Genomic DNA, 25175 nt, shown 5'->3' with positions numbered 1-25175 from the left:
TCCATTTCCATGCTGTATGACTCTATGATTCTATTAGATCTAAAAATGCAGCTTTCAAATTAGAACGGATAAGTCCTGGTTTCCGTTGGAAACGGAGAGCTTCTGAATCGGGCTTTGACTTGGAGCACAAACGTTATATTCAGACAACACAACAACGATGGAAGATCAACCTCAACAGATACAAAGAAGATGACATTCTACTGGCAATTCCACCCTTCACCAAATCATTCCCTAGAGACAGGAGATGCACACTCTGAGTACAACATGTAAAAGTAAAATACTACGGATACTGGAAATCTTGAACAAGTACAGAAGCGCAACAGGTTTAGGAACATTCATGGAGAGAGGAGCAGAATTAATATTTCAAGTTCAATGTGACCCTTCTTCATTTTGCCTAAATTATGAAATATTGATTGCTTCCAAAATGAGCACAGGTATCCTCTGGCTCAGTGCACCAACAAACATTTTACTGTTAGTGTTATAATCATGAGCTGAATAAGATCATTATGTTTTCACAGAATCATAAAATCCTGACAGAGCAGAGCGGCCATTCAGCCCATCAGGTTTACACCAACATTGCAAAGAGCATCCTACCCAGATCCACCTTACAACCGCATTTCCCATGGCTTATCCATCACGCCTGCACATCCTATGGGGCAACTTTTCTTGTTAGCATGGCCAATCGACATAACCTACACATCTTTGGACTGGATCTGCATATTTAAATTTAGGGTGAATGAAGGCAGTCATCCACCTGTGCTGAGGAAGGTCACTGGACCCAAAACATTAACTCTGATTTCTCTTCACAGGTGCTGCCAGACCTGCTCAGCTTTTCCAGCTATTTCTGTTTTGTCCTGGAGTCTGCCATTTTGGTTGCTGGACACCAATGAAAGGCTTTGGTTTTTAAAACTGAGAAAAGTCTCCACGTATTTGCAGTTAGAGACAATGGTCGCAGTCTCAGAGTTGACCATGAGTATTACCCGAGTTTCCCAAAGTCCCAGAAAAGTGCTACAAACTGTCCATTTACTTCTCAGAAGAAATAGGGTTGGGGATCACGATTGGCCAATCAGTTATTTTACCTGCATGTGAGTTTGGTGTGTTTTATGCTGCCACTGAGAACAATGCAGAAGAGGCTCCTGTTAATATTAAGATTATAGGCTTCCCTTCAAATCAATGAGGATTGCAATCAAATTTTGGACAGCACGGTGGCTCAGTGGTTAGCACTGCTGCCTCACAGCACCAGGGACCCGGGTTCAATTCCCGCCTCGGCAACTGTCTGTGTGGGGTTTCCACATTCTCCCAGTGTCTGCATGGGTTTCCTCTGGATGCTCCAGTTTCCTCCCACAGTACAAAGCAAAGGTGTGAAGGTTAGGTGAATTGGCCATGCTAAATTACCCGTAGTGTTAGATGCATTAGTCAAGGGAATGGGTCTGGGTGGGTTGCTCTTTGGAGGGTCGGTGTGGACTTGTTGGGCCGAAGGGCCTGTTTCCACACTGTAGGGAATCTAATCTAATCTAATCAAATCAAACAGTCATTCTGTGTGGCCCGCAGGCAGAGAAGAGGCTGCTTGGCTTTGTGAGATAACACTACCTAAATGTTAGAGGAGGATAGTGTCTAGTGGAAGGTTATCAGCTATCTAAGGATTCCTGGAAACCCATTCTGAGACAGCTAGTGGGCTGAAGAATCATTGGAAGTGGATTAACTGCTGATGATGATTTGAAGAAACTCTCAGAAAATAGACGGAAGTGCTTGGAGATGGTCACATGAAGTTATGACTCTGCAAAGACGGGATACGGGAACACAGTACAAGCTGGAAACAACTGTGCACCACTTGCAATAAGGATTTTAATTCTGAGGACAGTGAAATGTATGGTAAGTGTAATAGATTTATTTAATTTATACTTTATGACAGCAAAAGTTGCCTACAGAAAGAAAATGGTGCTTTGTCGATTTTTTAAAGCTATTTATTACAGAGAAAGTTTTAAAATGTGAAATTGAGTTGCATCTTCTTTCAGCTAGTTACTGGAAGTCTGAATCTCATGAAAAATTGCTGTTCGGTAGGGAGACTATAATATTTTTACTGTGGAAGATAAATTGAATTCATAACTAAAGTCACTGTATTCCAACATTCTGTAAAGTATTCTTGAGATTTCTTGTACAGATAAGAAAAAAAATTAAATCTTTTTTTCTTTTGTTTATGAATACAAGAAATAGGAACAGGAATACACCACATGATTTCTTAAGTCTGCTTGTGCCACCGAGCAAAGAAAAAGGGTGACTTTTTGGTAACACTGAACTCTAGTCTCCCATCAACTCTCAGTGTCCCTTGATTCACTGAGAAAACAGAAGACTGCTTCTCATAGCCTTGAAAATACTCAGATGTAGAATCCACAACTCTCTACAGTAAACAACGCATTGGCAGAGAGAAGAAATTACTCTTCATCTCAGTTATAAATAATTAACTCCTTAATACTCACCGTTCAATGTCTACCCTTCCAAATCCCTTCAGAATTTTGAATGTTTCAAAGAGGTTCTCTCTCATTCTTCTGAACTGCAAAAAGCAGAGGCCCAGTTTAAATCAGTCCCATTTCTTGGCAACCCTCTCAGCCCAAGAACTGATGTACTCAACCATTGCTCCATCATCTCCAAGGCAAGTATAGATTCATAGAGGGTCTATTGCACAGAATAAGGCTTTTCAGCCCATTGAATTTGCACCAATGAAAACACAATCTAAATATTTTGGGCAGCACGGTGGCTCAGTGGTTAGCACTGCTACCTCACAGCACCAGGGACCCAGGTTCGATTCCAGCCTTAGGCGACTGTGTGGAATTTGCACATTTTCCCCATGTCTGCGTGGGTTTCCTCCGGGTGCTCTGGTTTCCTCTCATAAATCACAAAAATGTGCAGGATAGGTAAATTTCCCATAGTGTCCAGTGAGGTGTAGGTTAGGTGCATTAGTCAGGGGTAAATATAGGGTAGGAGAAGAGGTACGGTCGGTTACTCTTTTGAGGATCAGTGTGGATGTGTTGGGCCAAAGGGTCTGTTTCCACACTGTAGGGATTCTAATTCTAATTCAAAATTTAATCCCATTTTCCAGCACTTGGCCCGTAGCCGTTTATGCCTGAGCATCACAAGTGAACATCTAAACACTTCCTAAATGTTACAAGGGTTTCTGGCTCTACCACACTTACAGGCAGTGAGTTTCAGATTTACATTGCCCTCTGGATGAAAATATTTTCCCTCACAACTCCTCTAAACCTCCTGCCCCTTACTTTAAATTTGGTCATTGATCCTTCCTCCATTGGGAAATGTTTCTTCTCATCCATCCTGTTGATGCCTGTCATACATTTCAATCATGTCCCCTCTCAGACTCCTCTTTGGCAGTGGCAGCATAAAACATGTCAACCTCATATCCAGGAAGAATTGCTGATTGGCCAATCCTGACTCCCAAGTCTGTTCCATCTTAGAACTAACGACAATCTGTAGCGCCTCTGTTCACATTCTCACAACACCTTGCTGAGACCATACACAATGTTCAGCACTATTTGCAACTCCTCAGATTCTAAAATAGTCCATGCCCAAAAATGCAGCAGGACCTCGACAATATTCGGGCTCCGGATGAAAAGGAGCAAGTGGGCGGCACGGTGGCACAGTGGTTAGCACTGTTGTCTCGCAGCGCCAGAGACCCGGGTTCAATTCCCGCCTCAGGCGACTGACTGTGTGGAGTTTGCACGTTCTCCCCGTGTCTGCGTGGGTTTCCTCCGGGTGCTCCGGTTTCCTCCCACAGTCCAAAGATGTGCAGGGCCAGGTGAATTGGCCATGCTAAATTGCCCGTAGTGTTAGGTAAGAGGTAAATGTAGGGGTAGGGGTAGGGGTATGGGTGGGTTCGCTTCGGCGGGTCGGCGTGGACTTGTTGGGCCGAAGGGCCTGTTTCCACATTGTAATGTAATAAATAATAATAAAATAAAAGTGACATTCGCACCATAACAAATGTCAGGTGATAAACAGAGAGAATTCAACCATCATCATGTAAATTTCAATGATGACATCTTCACTGAATCCCTTAATATCAACATCTTGGGGGTTACCATTGATTAGGAACTCAACCGGACTCACCACCATCTACAAAGTGTAAATCTCCCCACACTTTCCCGGAAATATTCAGCTCCAGCAACAATCAAGAAAGTTTGACAGAATCCAGAACAAAGCAGTCTATTTGATTGGCACCACATCTACAAACATCCACTCCCCCCAACACAGTTGCAGGAGTGTATACTGCTTACACGATGCACTCCTAAAAGTCACCAAGCAACAATGTCCTGTTCCTGAGTGAATACTGACGAAAAGTATCCATTCAGTTTCTCCCCAATCTCTTCAGCCTCCACATGCAACTTCCCACTACTATCTTTGACTGGACCTATTCCTACCCTAGTCATTCTTTTATTCCTGACATACCTATAGAAAGCTTTTGGGATTTCCCTAATCCTACCAACTAAGGACTTTTCATGTCCCCTCCTTGCTGCTCTTAGCTCTCTCTTCAGATCCTTCCTGGCTACCTTATAACTCTCAATCGCCCCAATTGAACCTTCACGCCTCATCTTTACATAGGCCGCCCTCTTCCCTTTAACAAGGGATTTCAATTCCTTATTAAACCACAGCTCCCTCACACGACCCTTTTCTCCCTATCTGACAGGACACTCAATAGTTGCTCCTTGAACAAGCTCCACATATCAATTGCGCCCTTCCCTTGAAGCCTCCTTTTCCAAGCTGAAACTTTATTGCTGGAACAGCACAGCAGGTCAGGCAGCATCTAGGGAACAGAACATCGAATCTTCTGTTCCCTAGATGCTGCCTGACCTGCTGTGCTGTTCCAGCAATAAAGTTTCAGCTTTGATCTCCAGCATCTGCAGACCTCACTTTCGCCTCCTTTTCCAAGCCACGCATCCTAAGTCGTGCCTCACCGCATCATAATTTCCCTGCCCCCAGCTATAACTCTTGCCCTGCAGTGCACACTTATCCCTCTCCATCACTAAAAGTAAAAGTCACCGAATTGTGGTCACTGTCCCCAAAGTGCTCATCTACCTCCAATTCTAACACCTGGCCTGGTTCGTTACCCAGAACCAAATCCAGTATGGCCTCACCTCTTGTTGGCCTGTCTACATATTGTGTCAGGAAACGCTCCTGCACACATTGGACAAACACCGACCCATCTAACGAACTCGAGCTATAGCTTTCCCAGTCAATATCTGGAAAGTTAAAGTCCCCCATAACAACCACCCTATTACTTTCACTCTTCTCCTGAATCATCCTCGCAATCCTTTCTTCCACGTCTCTAAGACTATTAGGAGGCCTGTAGAAAACTCATAACAGGGCAACCTCACCTTTCCTATTCCTAACCTCAGCCCAAACTACCTCAGATGGCGAGTCTTCATCCATCGTCCTTTCCACCGCTGTAATACTGTCTTTGACAAGCAATGCCACACCTCCCCCTCTTTTACCCCCACCTCTGACCCTACTAAAACATTTAAACCCTGGAACCTGCAACAGCCAATCCTGTCCCTGTTCTACCCATGTCTCCAAAATAGCCACAACATCGAAATCCCAGGTACCAACCCACGCTGCAAGTTCACCTACCTTATTTTGTATACTTCTTGCATTGAAGTATACACACTTCAAGCCACTTTCCTGTTTACAGGCACCCTCCTTTGAGATTGATGCCACGTTCCTAACCTCCCTATACTCCAGGTCCTGCACCATAACGCTACAGTCTAGGTTCCCATGCCCCTGCAGAGTTAGGTTAAACCCCCCCCCCCACAAGAGCACTAGCAAACCTCCCCCCAAGGATACTGGTGCCCCTCAGGTTCTGGTGTAGACGGCTTTGAGGTATGTAGGGAAGAGGTGTTGGAAATTCTGTAAAGGGTGAAAATAGATAAGTCCCCTGGGCCTGATGGCATTTATCCTAGGATTCTCTGGGAAGCAAGGGAGGAGATTGCAGAGCCATTGGCCCTGATTTTTATGTCCTTGTTGTCTACAGGAGTAGTGCCAGAAGACTGGAGGCTAGCAAATGTGGTTCCCTTGTTCAACAAGGGGAGTAGGGATAACCCTAGTAAGTATAGGCCGGTGAGTCTCACTTCTGTTGTGGACAAAGTCTTAGAGAGAATTGTAAGGGATAGGATTTATGAACATCTGGATAGGAATAATGTGATCAAGGATAGTCAGCATGGTTTTGTGAAGGGCAGGTCGTGCCTCACAAACCTTATTGAATTCTTTGAGAAGGTGACTAAGGAGGTGGACGAGGGGAAAGCGGTAGATGTGGTGTATATGGATTTTAGTAAGGCGTTTGATAAGGTTCCCCATGGTAGGCCACTGCAAAAAATACGGAGGTATGGCATGGAGGGTGAGTTGGAAGTTTGGATTAGGAATTGGCTGGCTGGAAGAAGACAGAGGGTAGTAGTTGATGGTAAAGGTTCATCTTGGAGTGCCGTCACTAGCGGTGTTCCGCAAGGATCTGTTTTGGGACCATTGCTGTTTGTCATTTTTATAAATGACCTGGAGGAGGGTCTAGAAGGTTGGGTGAGCAAGTTTGCGGATGATACGAAAGTTGGTAGAGTTGTTGACAGTGAGGAAGGATGTGTCAGGTTACAGCGGGATATAGATAAGCTGCAGAGCTGGGCAGAAAGGTGGCAAATGGAGTTCAATGTAGGTAAGTGTGAGCTGATTCACTTTGGTAAGAGTGACAAAAAGATGGGGTACTGGGCTAATGGTCGGATACTTGGTAGTGTGGATGAGCAGAGGGATCTTGGTGTCCATGTACACAGGTCTCTGAAAATTGCCACCCAGGTAAATAGTGCAGTGAAGAAGGCATATGGCATACTGGCTTTTATTGGTAGAGGAATTGAGTTCCGGAGTCCTGAGGTCATGTTGCAGTTGTATAAGACTCTGGTGCAGCCGCATCTGGAGTATTGTGTGCAGTTTGTGGAAGGATGTGGAGGCACTGGAACGGGTGCAGAGGAAGTTTACCAGGATGTTGCCTGGTATGGTAGGAAGATCGTATGAGGAAAGGCTGAGGCACTTGGGGCTGTTTTCATTGGAGAAAAGAAGGTTTAGGGGTGACTTGATAGAGGTGTACAAGATGATTAGGGGTTTAGATAGGGTTGACCATAAGAATCTTTTTCCACGTATGGAGTCAGCTATTACAGGGGGCATAGCTTTAAATTAAGGAGTGGTAGGTATAGGACAGATGTTAGGGGTAGATTCTTTACTCAGCGAATCGTGAGTTCATGGAATGCCCTGCCAGTAGCAGTGGTGGACTCTCCCTCTTTATGGGCATTTAAACGGGCATTGGATAAGCATATGGAGGATAGTGGGCTAGTGTAGGTTAGGTGGGCTTGGATCAGCGCAACATCAAGGGCCAAAGGGCCTGTATTGCGCTGTATTTTTCTATGTTCTATGTTCCTCAGTTAGCACCTTGTGAACCAACCCACAGCATATGGATTACAGCAATTCAAGGGTGCAGCTCACCACCACCTTCATCAAAGACAACTAAGGAAAGGCAATAAATATTAGGCCAGCCAACAATGTCTACATTCCACTATGAATAAAAAAAAATCTCTTTTTACGATGATTAACTTCCCTAGTAAGCCATAGATGAATATTTCCTTCTGAATTTTTATTTTTTAATTAGCCATATTTTTGTGGAGTACATCTATTTCTATGTTTCCATTGCTAATACGCTGTGCCTTTGAACCTACTTATCCAATCAATCTCAATACGTTCTTCCCACATTTCTATGCAATTCATTCCACTTAAGTTTAAAAGTTCTTCTCTTGTACTTGGCTATGTTGCTCTTAAACTTAACATAGTCTTTAATTTTATGATGGTCAGTCTTTTCCAGTGCAATTACTAATTAATCCTTCCTCATTACACAATGCTGGATCTAAGTTTCAGTGTGTGGGTGGGTGAGTTGGAGTGTTTTCCTTTTGCAGTTGGCATTAATTATCACTGTTCACTATGCATGTTTTATTCATCCCTGAACGTTGTCTGTTTCTGTCGTATTGTTTTATGAGCTGCTGTTGTGCATTACAACACACTACACAACAAGCAGTGTTCTTCTTTTCGTCTTGTCAGTAAACTTTTTTTAAAAAAAGGACCACACGCCAATGCAGGAATTCATAATGCCATTTTTAAAATATTTACATAGACATTCTTTCATGGAAGGTAATAAGGGACAGGAAAGATTATGAATGCTAAAGATTATTTAATGGTCTTTCAACCAAGAGAGGCGAACACTGCAACTTTGTGGCAAATGTCAAGGCAATATATCAACTGATGGAACAGTTTGGCATCAAATACTTGTCACTTTAACAAAACAGAGATGGTCAAAACTCTCCAACACCAACGCAGATGCTGCAAGACCGGTTGAGTTTTTCCAGCAATTTTTGTTTTTGTTGCTGTCAAAACTCGAGTTAACTGATTTGATATTCGATTCTGAAATCTGATTTGACGTTATAAATTGTTTTTCACATATTCCATGTCAAGGGGGATATGTTAGAAGGTGATATAAGATGAAATACGTTACTGGAGTATTGCAAGTATACAATTAGCACTATCGTAGTGCAGGTCAGGAGCTACATGTGTCTTACAGGTTGCATCTATCGTTGCTTAAAAGAGAAATTCAATAGAACAATTTAGGCCATCAGAAAAAAGAACAGCATCCGTCTTAAAGATCTAAAAAGCACGAGTGAACCAGAAACGGGTAAAAAAATCTAGGGGAGGGGAGAGAAAGGAGAAAATAATTTCTGTCTCAAATACAGAAATTACTGCATTATGTCTTTTTTCAACGCTTACAACTTTTTTGTATGGAATAAGTATATCTTTTCTTTTCGTCGTGCGTCAGTCAATAGAATAATAAGCAGAGAAATGTGCTTGAAGAGGCAAGGACCAACTGGTAAATAGCTTCATGAACCAGCAGATAACACCACATTTAACAAGTGATGGGCAGGGACAGCATGGATCAGAAGGGCATGATTATCAGAGAGAAACAGTGAACAGGAAAGAGGTTCGGGAAAAAAATGGCTAGTCTGACGCACATCCAGGATGAACCAGCCCACTTGATTGGCACCATATCCACAAATATTCTGTCATACCAGCACCAATGCTCAGTAACTACAGTGTCTACCATGGACAAGATACTCAGAGTCATAGAGATGTACAGCATGGAAACAGACCCTTTGGTCCAACTTGTCCATGCTGACCAGATATCCTAAATTAATCTAGCCTCATTTGCAAGCATTTCGCCCATATCCCTCGAAACACTTCCTATTCATGTACCCATCTAGGTGTCTTTTAAAATGTTGTAATTGTACCAGTGTCCACCACTCCCTCTGGCAGCTCAATCCATACACACACCATCTTATGCGTGAAGAAGTTGCCCCTTAGGTCCCTTTTAAATCTTTCTCCCCTCACCATAACCTATGACCTCTACTTCTGAAGTCAACCTCTAATGGTGCGATAATGCAATGTGTTGCTAGTCCATGGAATCTAAGGTGTAAAGTTAGAGAGTGCTGTCCGAGATGTAGGGCCAGAGGATCAAGCAGTGAGCTGGAACTGCTATTCTGCCGTTCGGCAGAATAAGGTACTGCATATCAAGGAGGGGAGATTAGGCTATGATAAGATGTAAATGCATGCAAATCAACCTCTCACTGCTCATTAGCAAAATTCTCATCTCACCATTCAAGCACTGATTGCAGAATCAGACCTTTTATGACCTCGAGATTCTCATTCTTCCAATCTAACCACATTTTCCCAACTGACTCACCATTGTTCACATTGCTCATGTGTTGAAAACATTCAGCATACGTGGACCAGAATAAAATGCATGATCAAAGTCGCAAACCTCATCGAATAATACAAATTCTGCTGTTGAAACTAATGGATTTGTCCAACTACAATTAGGATATGGAGCAACCCAAATGGCACTAACTGAAGTGCGTCCTATTTTCACTTATCCAAAGCAAGTATTATCTTTCAACATCTGCACCTGGGAAAACCTCAAAAGAGTTAAGTGGCATAAATCTTCTATAATGCAGCATACTTCTAAATACAAACGCATCATGTGTTAAAGAGAACAAAAATGTTTGGATGATAAGATTGCTCAAGATATATCAAGTATGCATTTGATTGCAGAATTGTTGTGAAAGAGGAAAAATCATTTTTTGCCATTTGCTGAAGCTATTTAAGTCACTTGGAATCATTAGAAGACAAACTATTGAGAATACAATTCACTACCAAAACCAGGTCTGTTAGTGAAGATGGAACTCTGCGCACAGAATGATCCTAAAACCTCACTTCAATGTTATTTCCTGCATGAATGATTTTCTCTTCATAGGATCATTTGCACAACATTAAAAGAGAAATTCTTGCTGGTAAGGTGTGTTTGTTTAAACTGTTCAGTGCCCTGTTGCCTACAAAATATTATTTGTTCATTGAGGAAAGAGAAAGGAGAGAGTTGTTCTGGATTTCAGAAGGCTGGGATAAGCAATAGTTTCAACACTACCCTGCAAAACCCATCAATGAAATTGCCATCATTGAAACCCCCACTAACAACAGCCCAGGGATTACCACTGACCCAGAAACAGAGCTGGACTACAATAGCTACAAGAGGAGGTCAGAAGCTAGGAAGCAAATCTTCATTGTTAATTTATTAATTGAAATGCAAGGAATGCACATCCTGACTGGCCAACGTCCATCCACCATCTGCAAGGCACAAGTCGGGAGTGTGATGGAATACTCCCCACTTGCTGAGATGTGCAGTTCTAACAACACTTCAGACGCTCAACACCATCCAGGACAATCCAGCCCACATGATTGGCATTGGATCCACAAACATTTGATCATACCACCACCAATGCTCAGTAGCTGCAGTGTCGACCATCTACAAGTTACATTGCTCACACCCATGAGTTATTAAAATAAAAGCTTATGATAAACTATTGCTTACATATAAATTGGTCCGTGAACAAATACGTAATCATTGATATTTCAGAAAAATCACTTAAGCACGCAAATGAACAATAAACATTTCAATTTGTAGTGACTACCATCTCCCTATTCGATGGCAAATATGCTATTATAGTTTTGTGTTTGTATAATCAGCAAACCTTTGAGTTCGACAATTCTGAAACAACTTTTTCACAAGACATGAAAGGAAATACCTAATGATTCGGCCAATATTGTAATTGCACAACCAAATTGCATACAAGCTTTTCATATTTTGATTGGTAGATTTATTCAGTGCCTTACAAACATTTGTCCCTGAATATCTACTATCACTGTCACAGACTTTATCAGCAAGTGTGTGGAGGACTGCACATTGATCAATCCGGGTGTACCCCAACAGAAAACCCTGGATGAATTAGGACATACAGAACCTGCTAAAAACCAGGCATGAGGCCTTCAGATCAGGAGACCCACTCAAATACAAACATCCAAGTATGACCTTTGCAGAACCATTAAGACAGCCAAGGACCAATACTGATCCAAACCAGAGACACAGACAGACACCCGGTGACTACGGCAAGGACTGAATGACATAGAGGGTTCTAAAAAGAGACAGTGCAAAATAGCAGATGATGACACATCCCTCCCAGATCATCTCAATGCCTTCTATGCTCATTTTGAGCTGAATTTTGGCGGAGAGGTAACACCTATTCTGACAAACCCTGATGAACTTATCCCAACAGTCACTGCATCAGTGGTCAGATCAGTGTTCCTTTGTGTGAATCCAAGGAAAGCAATGGGACCAGACGGAGTACCAGGCTGTGCACTCAGAGCATGCACAGATCAACTGGCAGAGGTCTTCTCTGACATCTTCAATGTCTCCCTACAGCAGGCCACTGTCCCTGCTTATTTCAAGAGGGCCAACATCATCCCTGTGCCTAAGGCGGCTCATGCAGCATGTCTCAATGACTACCGCCCAGTGGCACTAACTTTGGTGGTCATGAAGTGCATTGAAAGGCTGATCATGGCATTAATCAACTCCAGATTCTGGATTAGTGGTGCTGGAAGAGCACAGCAGTTCAGGCAGCATCCAAGGAGCTTCGAAATCGACATTTATTCCTGATGAAGGGCTTTTGCCCGAAACGTCGATTTCGAAGCTCCTTGGATGCTGCCTGAACTGCTGTGCTCTTCCAGCACCACGAATCCATTAATCAACTCCAGCCTCCCCACTACTCTTGACCCACTCCAATTTGCCTATCAGACCAACAGATGCATGACAGATGCATGTCAGATGCCATATCACTTGCCCTTCACTCCTCCCTAGAACATCTTGACACCAAAAACAGCTTCATACATAAGAATCCTACTCATTGACTACAGTTCAGCCTTCAACACTATTATTCCCTCAAGACTGATTACTAAACTTCGTGATTTCAGACTAAGTCCCCCTCTCTGCAATTGGATCCTCAGTTTCACGACCCACAGGCCACAATCACAAAAGACTGGGGACAATATTTCATCCTCACTAACACTCAACACTGGAGCCCCTCAGGGGTGCGCACTCAGCCCCCTAGGTACTCAGTGTATACCCATGACTGTGTTGCCAAATACCAGACTAATGCCATTTACAAGTTCGCTGATGACACCACTCTAGGCAGTCGAATCTCAGATGATCTCAAAACAGACTACAGACGGAAGGTTGAGGACCTGGAAAAATGGTGCACTGAGAACATCCTAACTCTCAAGGCTGGCAAAACCAAGGAACTCGTTATTGACTTTCGGCGGGAAGTTACTCATGTCCCCCTACACATTAACAGCACAGAGGTGGAAAGAATGGAGAGTGTCAAGCTCCTGGAAGTGGTCATCCACAACAAGCTTTCTTGGACTCTTCATGTGGATGCACTGGTTACAAAGGTCCAACAATGTCTCTTCTTCCTCAGGCAGCTGAGGAAATTTGGCATGACGGGAAATGCCTTTGCCAACTTTTACAGCTGTGCCATCGACAGCATTCTGTCTGGATGTATCCCTACCTGGTATGCTAACTGTACCATTCAAGATCGGAGACAGTTACAGAGTGTAGTGAACTCGGCCCGGACAATCACAAAGGCCAACCTCCCATCTATAGAATCCATCTACCAGGCCCGCTGTCAAGGAAAGGCCGCCAGCATTCTCAGAGATCCATCCCATCCTGGCAATGTTAGTCTACAACCTCCATCATCGGGGAGAAGATTCTGAAGTTGAACACACGCACCAACCAGTTTTGAAACAGTCTCTACCCTACTATTGTTAGAAAACTGAATGGACTCACAAACTCTTAACATTCACCTGTACCTGTGTATTTGGTTTTGCTGCTGTTTACCTATTATTTACTTATGTATGCTAATTGACTCTATGATCTGCCTGTATTGCTCGTAAGACAAAGCTTTTCACTGTGCCTCGGTACACGTGACAATAAATTCAATTCAATTCAATTCATCTAATTTGTCATACACGGGAGCTATTTGACAGTGCCAATTCGTAAGGATAGCTTTATTGCTCGTCACCTTCAACAGGTACATTTATTCTTTACTATTCCTTTCAGAGTTCAGAAAGAAAAGCACAATTAATTATAAAAGCATCTGCTTTGAAAGTAGTAAATGTACTCAGGAAACATTGCCATGGCATTGCAATCACCAATCTGTCACAACATATACACAACACCAGCAACTGAACAAAAGAAAACTTCACAATTACATGAATGTCAAGTGTCATAATGTTTTTCAAACCCCTATTTTCAGCCATATGCATGTGTGACTCTGCAGCAGAAGGGAGATCAGAACATGGAGAGTATTAAGCCTTACCGGAATGTACCCATGAACACTTGGCCAAATGCAGTTTCCTTAGTCTGGTTATTGTAACCATAGAAGAGATCTCTGAAGAGCGTCTGGTTCAGGGGAAGGCTGGCATCAGCACAGTCTAGGCCACTGGCGCATGATTCAGAAACCAGCTGGCACATCCTTCCATCTGAAGCTAGCTTGTAGTCCTCAATACAACTGCATTAAAAAAAAAACAATCAATTGAGAAAGTTAAGTTTAAAGAGCAAGCCCATGGCATCACCAAGATTAACATATTCAGATCAGGTAAACTGAAAGTAGCTCGTGACACTAAACAGATTTATATGCATTTGAATTATAGGAGGAATGGAAAACTGAAAAGGAGTTCAAAGGTTTTGAGACAATAGAAGAAAAATATAATTTGCAGTGGGACATGCTACATTGTTTTTATTTCAATTTGCACAGCTAATATGATACTGCACAAGTTCCACAAAATGGGATTCAGACTGATTGATAGATGATGTTTCATACTTATGCAACCTATCTTTGGTGATTCCTCAATGAAAGTCCTCCCCAGTAAATAAACTCATCCAGATGCAAACTTTGTACAAAACCTTTTACTTCTGAATAATAATATTCATAAAATGCAAATAATCCAGCTTCCACCATAACAGCTATTTTATAACAAAGGAAATTTCTTTTATGAAAGAAAGGACTTGATCACATTTGATGAATTTATATGCTATCACATTAACTGCAAATTAAAATACAGTGTGCTGTATTGTGGATAATGGTTAGGTTGGTCAGAGTGATAGTATTATTTTGACTAGAGATCATTGACCATTCATCAGATGGTAGTGATCATGAGATGAGCTACTTCTCAAAGATAGTTCTCTTTGCTAACTTGCCGAATGTCCAATTAATGATTTTCATTTCTACAATCCTGTAAAAGATAACTGCAACTTAATTACGATTTTGCACAGGTTGAAAAGTCACAAAACTATTTTTACTCAAAGTGACCTTTTAGTGTTTTCACCATTTAAATTACATAAAGGGCATTCTCCTTTTAAAAATAGCATGCAAAGGAGCTCAGAAGACATTGCTTATAGTTAAGCAAGTTAACTGGGTCATCAATAAATCATACAAATAGTTTTGTTACCATCAGAATAAATGTGGCAACATCAAAGCAATTTGCACTAAATGACATAAACGTATCCATATTTGACTTACTTCTATTTGATAGCTATGACTTTTATTCAGACTTCCAATCAGGTTTATCTAGATGTATAGAGTATGTTAACTTTCTCTTACTACATTAATCATTCAACAGTAACAATACGAGCTAAATCCCAACAATTATCTCCGAGCTTAATGCAAGTAGTCTGTATTTTCTCATTTAATAAAAATGTTATTGTCAAATGAGTGCTATACATTTCATGGATGCACAGTATAGTAATGGTGATTCGTATCCAAAAGAAGTGAATGGCCTAGAGGTTTGAGCACTCCCATTTTTGAGCATCTTACTGATACATTTGAGCACCATTCACGCTGTGAGACTGATGAACCCTGAATTTTAAACCATGGATTTCAACTTTATTTTTTATTTTGTTTTCTTTTTTTTTGGGCAGCGCTGTGTGATCAAAACAGTGAAGGGGAGGGTGGGGACTAAATCAAAATAGAAGACTCCTGTTTATTTTTTTATTTTTCTTTCTTTTTAAATTTTTTTTCCCCCCCACACTACCGCCTAACCGCGGTAGTGCTTATTTTTTCCCCAGCACCCTTGGTGTGTGTGTGCAGGTATGAGACACAGTGAAAGACACAAAGTGCATGAATCTTTATTCAATTTCCACCACCAGGAAGATAGGAAAATACCCGGGTGGCCAGTGACAAACACTGCCCTTCACATCAAAGGGCAGTGCTGTGTGATCAAAACAGTGAAGGGGAGGGTAGGGACTAAATCAAAATAGAGTTGGAGGGAGAAATAATGCACTCCACTCCCTGCGGCGCCCACCTCTCCCTGAACAACTCCAGGGTGTTGGTGGACACCGCGTGCTCCTTCTCCAAGGACACCCGGGCCCAAACGTAACCGCGGAAGAGGGGCAGGCAGTCGGCCCTAACGACCCCCTCCACAGCCCGCTGCCTCGACCTGTTGATGGCCAGTTTGGCCAGGCCCAGGAGCAGACCCACGAGGAGGTCTTCAGACCTGCCCTCCCTCCTCCGTCCCGGGTGCCCGAAGATCAGGAGTGTGGGACTGAAGTGCAACCAAAAGCAGAGGAGGAGGTTTTTCAGAAAATCAAAAAGGGAGTGCAAACGCCCACACCCAATATACACGTGGTCCACAGACTCCACAGCGCCACAGAACAAGCAGTTCGGTTGGGAGTCCGTGAACCACTGCAATCTGCGGTTCCAGGGGACCGCTGAGTGCAGCACCCTCCACCCCAGATCCCTGAGAGAAAGGGGGAGGACTTCCGCGTAGAGAGCCCTACACTGGGGATCCCCACCGCCTGGTGGCAAATGGGCACGTCAAGGCGTGTCCGGACGGTGGATGAGGGAGAAGAGGTGGACGGTGTGCAGCAGCAGTCTATACAGGGCCCTCCTTTTTACCCCCCGAAAGGGAACAAAATTAAAATTCCGGAGGCGGCTCAGGTTGTGGGGCACAGGCTCCCGCGGGATGTACGGGACCTTGGGGCCAATGTGAAATTCCGTCTGGGCTGGGGTGAGTGCGGACGGGATCCCACTGCACACCTGAGCGTCCTCCAACTGGTGCACTACGTCGGGTCCAAGCACCGCCGTTTTAAGGCTTCGGATGGCGGTGGAACTATGGATTTCAACAGGACTTGGAGGGTGCTGTGATAGGATCCTGCATAGATTTGTCTTTAAAATTCCAGGGAAGCAATTGTTTTAGGTTTCAGGTGAAAAGGAATGGGTCACCCTCGGAATCTGGGATGATAGCATTTGGTCAGAGATTAGGTAGGGACATCACAGACCTTGGGATGTTGAGAAAGGTTCATCTGGGAGGTAAACTGAAGCAGCAGCCAATCTGACATATAACACAGCCACCGGGTGGAGCATCGGATAGTGTTGGACAGTTAAGGGCAGTCAAGGGCAGTCTCAGATAGTTCTGGGGCAGTTACAGTTGGACAATGTGATGGAACACTCCCCACCTGTCTGAATGGGTGGAGCTCCAACAACATTCAAGAAGCTTGACACCACCTCGGATAAACTATCCTGGTTGACTGGCACCACATCCACAAGAATCCACTCAGCCCACTACTAATATTCAGTGCACACTGCTACTACTCCTGTCGACAAGATGTACTGCAGAAAATCACAAAGGCTGCCTATACTGCACCTTCCAAACCCACAACCACTTCCATTCAGAAGGACAAGGGCAACCGATACTTGGGAATACCTTGCAATTTCTCCTCTAGACCACTCACCATCCTGACACACAAAGATATCGTCATTCCTTCAGTGATTTAGAGTCAAAATCCTGGAATTCTTTCCCTCAGCACAAAGGACTGCAGCAATTCAAAATGGCAGCTCACCACTACCACCTTTGCAAGGGCAACTAGGGATGGGCAATAAATGCCAACCCAGACAGCGACCCTCATATCCCATGAGAGAATGAAAAATCATGTCTTGTACTCGTTACCATTAGCATAATGTAATCTGCCAATTACTAAATAAAAAAAATAAGAAATTTCCATTCAGTGACCAATCAGATCACTGTGATACACCTTTTCATTTTTGTAAATCATTATAATGTCTTATCAATACATTGTTCTGGAAAAGTAATGAACTGGATTTCTTTGGTATAGACTCTGAAGCACACATATTCTTTAACAGATTTTCAGCATCAGTGAAAACCCTGGAATGTGATTGTGACATCAGGTATTATTCTTGTGTTGTTCCACAAAATGCAAGGACCATACATATCAAGTACAAAGTGTACATTTCCTGTGACTGGACAGGCACAAGATCAGGCATTCCTTACTTTACAACAACTGCTGACACCATGTAGGGGATAATCAGGCCACTGATATACTGTAACTGAGCTAGTCAAATTTTATTTACATCAAATTATTTCCTAGGATTTTTTTTTCTATTCATTATTGGTGATTAGATATGGGATCAACAGCACAGAAAAAGCCGATTTAGTGGAACTAACCTATGACAGCATTTATGCTCGGCTTGACACCCACACCTTGATTAATTAACTTTCATCCTTGTATTCATTTCTGTCTCAAGTACTTTGGAATTTCCCCCATAAATACAGCTATGCTGTTTTGCTATCATATAACCATCTTTTTTTTTTCTCTTTCCCACTTTCTGCCTCACATCAATGAAAAATATTGCATGCATTCTAATTGCCATCAACAAGGGACAAGCTGTTTGTTTCTTTTACAGTTCAAAATATTTCCAGTGCTTGCATTTCAAAACAAAAGAGTTCAACTTATGACAAAGAGAGATGCTGGCAGTGATGAAATCGATCATGGAATCATACTGCACGGCAACAGACCCTTCGGTCCATGCCTGACCATAATCCCAAACTAAACTAGTCCCACCTAACTGCACTTGGCTTAATCCCTCCAATCATTTCTTATTCACATTATCATCTAAATATCTTTTAAATGTTGCAACTGCACCAGCATCTACTTCTTCCTGTGGAAGTTCATTCCACACTTTGTGTTTTAAAAGAAGATTCCCCTCGTGTATTTTTTAAAAGCATTTTCTCCTTTCACCTTAAAAATATGCTCCCAAGGCTTGCACCCCCTCACCCTTGAGAAAAGATACCTATCATTTACCTTACCCGTGCCCCTCATGATTTTAAAAACCTCTATAAGGTCATCCTTCAACCTCGTACACTCCCAGTGAGAAAAGTCCCAGCCTATCCAGTCTTTGGCATAAATTTGAGGGCAAAAGTTGGCAACAAGTTTTAACCACGTTTCATTTTCTTTTTACTTCAGTCAATTGAACTTCTGTGTTCTTTTTCTATCTTGCTTTCTCTCTCCACATATCTGGCAGTTGTAATGCCAAAATATACATTTCTGATCATCAAACACATGCAGACAATAATTCATCATTTCCTATCTGTTGAGGAAATTGAAATTGAAATTGTTTTCAATTTTAAAAAAGTGATTCAAAATCGGGATAAGTTTTCAAGGCTGCAAACTCCATTAGTTTCTTATTCTACTGCATTGTTATAGGTGAAGCTCATTTAGGTGTTGGTTAGCTCAGTTGGCTGGACTGCCAACTTGTAATACACAGTTCTGTTAACTGTGTAGGCTTGATTCCTGCACTGTCTGAGTCTATCATGAAGGGCTCTCCTTCTCACCCTTGCTTGAGATGCAATTACCCTCAGGTGAAACCACTACCAGTTGTCCCTCTCTCTAATAAGCGTGTAGATCTATGGTCAATTACCTTTACATGTAATATCCTGCAGGTATCAAGGCTTCGGACATCTGACAATTGCACAACCTCATTAAAGAAAAAGGTTCTTTGGCAGTATACATTTTCTGAAGTCTGCACCAATGGTAACTACAATGTGGTCAGTCACTTTTTCCTCTTTAGTTTATTGCATACATGTACTCAGGATTTATTATAAAAAGTAACAATTACCTTACCGGAACAAAAATGTTCACATATGTTATCTAGTTTTTAACTATTTTACATAAAATAATCAATAAATGTTGAAACAATTCTACTGACTAAATGTCACTGATGTATCTCCACACATTCAGACTACACCAGTTCACCACCAATTAATAGGATCTCAACTCTGGAAAAAATATCACTTGGAAGAGACTGAGCTTTATAAGTAAAAGAGTACATTTAAGCTATAAAAAGGTCACAGAACTAGGCTCACTGATGGATTGCATTATTTTATTTTGAATTGCAATTAGCACTTGCAATTTCATTTTCCAAAGTAGAAATTTCAGTCACCGAGAAATATGGCAGCCCTTTACAAGGGGATTTTCCATGATATATAGAGAATGGATAATTGAATGGTACCTTGCAGTGACAGATAATCCTTATAAAGATGTCTTGCCACTGGTCTTGACCTTTATATGATAATTACAAAATATGGCAATATGAACTACACAGGGTCTCTTAAAAAAAGACCTGGTGTAAACGTTCAGTATCTTTTTTTAAATTTCAGATTTCCAGCATTTACAGCATTTTGTTTCGATACTGGTATTTAATTCACTCCCTTTTCCTCTCCAGGAATGCCCACTTGAAGAAGTTCCGTTCTTCTCTTTAACAGATTTCCCATTTTTTTCTTCTAAAATTACTCAAATTCATTGCTTTCTATTTCTCTTTCATGTACAATGAGACATCAATAAAAACTTGCTTCCACATATTTGCTTCTGGAGCAAATGTCTCTGGCTCTGCCTTATTCCATTTCAATTCCAGCTGAAACTTCAACATGGATCCACCCATGTTCACAGATATCTCTTGCACATTCAGGGTTCTTACCACACCCAGAGATTCAATCTCAATGGCGTGGGTTTGTTGGGCACATTCCCTCAATCTGTACCGCTCTTTATTCATGGGACAGAACCTTACTGGGTACTGAGTGATGTTTAGTGGAGACTCAAAGCCAGGAGGCTTGTCCTGGTGGTCAGCAGCCCACCACCCTTCTTAGTCATCTTTCCACATTGTGGGCTCATGGAAGGAGAGAAAGGAGGAAACAGAGTCAATTGAGTGGCAACATTGTTGTTGGTGGTGGGGTAAAGAGTGGTGAAATCTCCTGAGAGAGTGAGTGGGCGGCAATATTTGGAGTGTAGGGATGGGGGGCATTGGTGTCAGTGAAAGTGAGTGAGGCAAGATGTTGCATATAACAATGAGAGCAGTACAACCTTGGTGCGGGATGGGTGCAGTAGCATGGATAGAGTGAGTGTGAGGCAGCAGAGAGGATCTGCTGGCACTTACCCTGGCTGAGTGGACAAGGTCACTGACCCTCTTTCGACATTTCTGGGCATTGCTCCAGACAGAAGAGCTGGATGACAACCTCAGAGATCAGGCTGGCACAGCCTGATGGTATGGCCTTCTCTAACAGTCCTGGGAGAAGAGGGCACTCAGCCTCCGTATCACCCTGTCTGCCAGGATCTTCAGATACCTGCTCACAAAGCAAAGTGCCAATTTGCCCTTATCTGCCACCGTGCCCAGGTCAATTGTCATGAATGGCACAGGGCAGCTTCAGACTGACTGCACTTGTCTGGGTACATAACAGCCTTCTAAAGAGTGCACAGATGCCAGCGATGCCATTGTATTGTGGGATATAAGGCAGTTGCAAGTTCAATTGGCTGGCATTCGACTCCTTCTGAAACTTGACAAAAATGGACACTTAGCCAAAAAATGTAAGTTTCAGCCTTGTTCTCAGTTTCATTTCCTCCTCCTCCTCCTCATCCAACACCTTAATTTAAAAACAAAACTTCCATCTTCCTTCAGGTGAGAAGAATCACGAGCTTCAACAACTGTTGGGAACAGAAAAAACTCTCCGGAATCCTCTTCCCCTTCACCTTCCTCAGAGTCCAGCCCTTCTTCAAATCTCACTACTTGTCATGTGTTCACAATAGTTTCTGACCTTTCCCACTCTGGTCCTGGATGATCTGTCCTCAGAAAGAGTCACAGCTTTTCATCCCTCACACCTCTTCCTCAAAATATTTCTAACTCTACATTGCCTTGAGCTCTTCTTCAATGATCTTCCAGAAGTCTGCCCACCAAACAGAGAGTCCTTTTCTCCCCCCATTTCTAAACTAATGTTCTCCCTTGTGTACACTTGCTTCAACAGAAGCATGGAAGTTTCGGCTCTCAACTAAGTCTCATTATCCAACCCATATGATTCAGCTATTCTCAATTTAATTCTGCGCATCTATTGTTACAAATGCTGACTATGTTTGACTGTTTAAGCTTGAATGTGGACTTAGAGTAATGGTAAACAAATTAGAAAGGGGCAGAAGCCAGATCTGGCAGCAAAGAGTACATATTTTGCTTAAAAACAGTTACACACAGAGAAATTTGTTTCATGGCTGCATGGATTTGCAATACAAAACATACAAAGCCTTTACAATGTCAAGCAGCTTCAACTTAACATTAATGTAACGGCCACTGACAAAAATTCAGACCAATGCCTTAGCTTTCAACAGGCTTGGTTCGTTTTGTAGATTTGTCCTGTTCTACTGGCCTGGCCAAGGCGGTTGTATGTACAGGCATAAAAAATCTCCTCAGAAGAATGCTCAAGCATTGACTGTCCATTTCCTGTTTGCTGAACAAGACGACAGAATATAGCAACAAAAACACAGAAATTGCTGGATAAAGCTCAGCAGGTCTGATAACTCTCCACAGATGCTGAAGTTTTGTGTCCAGTGACCTTTCTCAGAAGGATTCTGCAGACATGCTATTTTCTGCATAAAACTGATAGAGCTGTGGCTGCTAGAAATCAAAAATAAAAACAGCAATTGCTGGATAAAACTTAGCAGGTCGCCAATAAAACAACTTTGAGAAAAAGTATCTTCCACTGAATGAAACAAAATTCTAAATATCAAAACTGCAGCAAAGTAATTAAGTTTAGTTGGAATTGTCCCAGTTATATCTTCAACTCCTTTGGTTAATGTTGGACAGGACATTGGAAATTTCCATGTCCTTGTCAAGCGTCATCAATCCTTTACGGACACATGAACAGGTAGACATTTTTTCAACAACATGCTTTGATTTGCTTTAAAAAATAGTATCTTTGACTATCTGTATTAAAGTTGTAATTGTGAATGTGTGAAATGCTGCATTGATTAAATTGAAATGTCTTCTGCAGCTTATCCTCACATTTCATTTAACGTTTCAAGTTTATGACAGCTTTACATTATCATCAGTAAGGATATTTCATAGGAAACACATAATGTGAGATCTCCGAATCTCCGAGGGCGGTACGGTGGCTCAGCGGTTAGCACTGCGGCCTCAGCGCCAGAGACCCGGGTTCAATTCCCGCTTCAGGCAACTGTCTACGTGGAGTTTGCACATCCTCCCAGTGTCTGCGTGGGTTTCCTCCGGGTGCTCCGGTTTCCTCCCACAGTCCAAAAAAAATGTGCAGGTTAGGTGAATTGGCCATGCTAGATTGCCCGTAGTGTTAGGTGAAGGGATAAATGTAGGAGAATGGGTCTGGGTGGGTTGCTCTTCGGAGGGTCGGTGTGGACTTGTTGGGCTGAAGGGCCTGTTTCCACACTGTAAGTAATTTAATCCAAACAAAAAGTTAATTTCAATAAATTACGTCTGTAGTTCGTAATTATTTCATACTTCGCCCCCAGAGAATCTGAGAATATCATTGGGCTTCTCACAGCTACATCGAAGGGTCATAAAATAATAAACTGATCAGCAAAACATGAGAAGATTGTGTTTGTTACTCATATTTCCACATTTGAAAATATTAAACTTGAACTATTTAAACTTGATTGGATTAAGTTGTTTTTAATCAGCAAAGAATACAAATTTTCATAAATATAGCAGCTTTTTAATAAAATGCTTTTTCCTCTCCTTCACCTTTTGGCAGACATACTATTTTCTGCATAAAAGCTCAAACAGAGATTGCAGGATAAAACTGAGCATGTCTGGCAGCATCTATGGAGAGAAATCAGAGTTAAAGTTTCAGGTCCAGTAACCCTTACTCAGATAGTCAAAGGTACACATTTTTAAAGCAAATCAAAGCATGTTGTTGAAAAAAAATGTCTACTTATTCATGTTTATGTAAAGAATTTATGACACTTGATAAGGACATGGAAATTTCCAATGTCCTGTCCAACATTAGCCAAAGGAGTTGAAAATATAAATGGAACAATTCCATGGATGAAACTTAATTAGCTTGTTGCGATCTTTGTATTTAGAATTTTTTTTCGTCCATTGGAAAGTTAAACAATAGATACTTTTTCTCAAATTTGTTTTATTGGCTGTCCATTATTCCCAGAGAATCCCTAGACTGCAGAAAGAGGCCATTCAGTCCATTAAGGTCTATACTGATCTCTGATGAGCATCTGACCCAGACCCAGTACCCTGCCCTATCCCTGTAACTCCATGTTTACAATGGCTAATCCACCTAGCCTACGTGTCTCTGGACACTATGGATTAGTTTACCACGGACAATCCACCTAACCTGCACATCTTCAAATTGTGGGAGGAAACCCCGCACACCTGGAGGAAACCCACACAGACAGTCACCCGAGGCTGGAATCGAACCTGGGGTCCCTGGTGCTGTGAGGCAGCAGTGCTAACCACTGAGCCACCCATATTCAATGACAATCTTTTGTATTTATAGATTTTCTTGAGGTCTACAATTCCTGGGATATCAGTCTTTTGTAAATATATCAACAGGAATTTTCCCCTTTCTTCTGCGACATGGAGATCGGTAAGAAAAGTAGAAAAAGACAACAAGAATGGAACAATCAGAATTTCAATGAGAAGAGAACATTTTCCAATTTTCCTCTTAAGCTTTGAATGGCAATTTCAAAATATGGTTTGGTGGCTACCCTATTTTGATGCAAACTCACCTCATTTATACAACACTTCCAATTTTCTTCTCCTACCCTGAGAAACTAGACAGTATGCAAGTTGGATTGGGTACCTCGCATTTGCAGCTTGCTGATAGTTAGGTGGTAGCAAAGAACAAACAATGTCATTAACATTATGCTCCTGCTCCGTGGTTGCCATCTGAACCTGACTCTGCAAGTCAGCATCAGCAAACCAGCAGCCTCACCACCCATCATGCCTTTACTCTGGGAGTCAGTACACCTCTGACTTGCTTGCTTCTACCAGGTCACTTGTGCACAGGGACACACACACACATCTTTTTATGGCTCTGAGTTTTTTTTTAGTGCTCACTCACTATTACGCTCTGTGGCAATGTTTTACTTTGGTTAGCACAGAGGAACGGACAGACAGACAGCTTATCATAATTCGGAACACTGTTCAAGGATGTGGACGTGTCACTAACTGCACTGACATTGATCAATGTCAGCACACACCAACAATGTCTGCAGCAAACGCACGACATGCACTTTAGGCCTATGACCATGTCTGAAAGTCAAAGGGGAGCACTGTTTAATGGCACCAAGGGGGACTAACATCAGTCAGGGGTAACACCATAGTCAGGCACAAGCCCATCTGATTGTAGCCCAAGGAGTTGACCGCGGTCAGTCAGGCTGAGCAGATTCAGGGATCTGGATTAGAGTGGTCTGGAAAAACACAGCTAGTCAGGCAGCATCCGAGGAGCAGGAAAATGGATGTTTCGGGCAAAAGCCTTTTATCAGGCATCAGTGTAGGTCAGTGGTGTTGCTCACTCATGATGTCTCTTATCAGGGCAGTCTACTGCATTCA

At 42.3% G+C, this 25175-nt stretch overlaps 1 protein-coding gene across 1 annotated transcript in view; it reads right to left on the bottom strand.

Annotated features, from left to right (window-relative positions):
- Positions 1 to 25175, bottom strand: part of astn1 (astrotactin 1) — a 2207527-nt gene that overhangs the window by 778758 nt on the left and 1403594 nt on the right. Inside the window, exon 13 of the mRNA XM_043700015.2 lies at positions 13839 to 14030. Within this exon, the coding sequence (XP_043555950.2) occupies positions 13839 to 14030 (192 nt within the window). The remainder of the gene's footprint in view (positions 1 to 13838; positions 14031 to 25175) is intronic.

The sequence above is a fragment of the Chiloscyllium plagiosum genome, unplaced genomic scaffold (genome assembly GCF_037043375.1).
Source record: "Chiloscyllium plagiosum isolate Xiang-an unplaced genomic scaffold, Cpla_swu_hap1 HiC_scaffold_9, whole genome shotgun sequence".
Taxonomy (NCBI): Eukaryota; Metazoa; Chordata; class Chondrichthyes; order Orectolobiformes; family Hemiscylliidae; genus Chiloscyllium; species Chiloscyllium plagiosum.
This window is presented reverse-complemented; position numbering and strand designations above follow the sequence as displayed.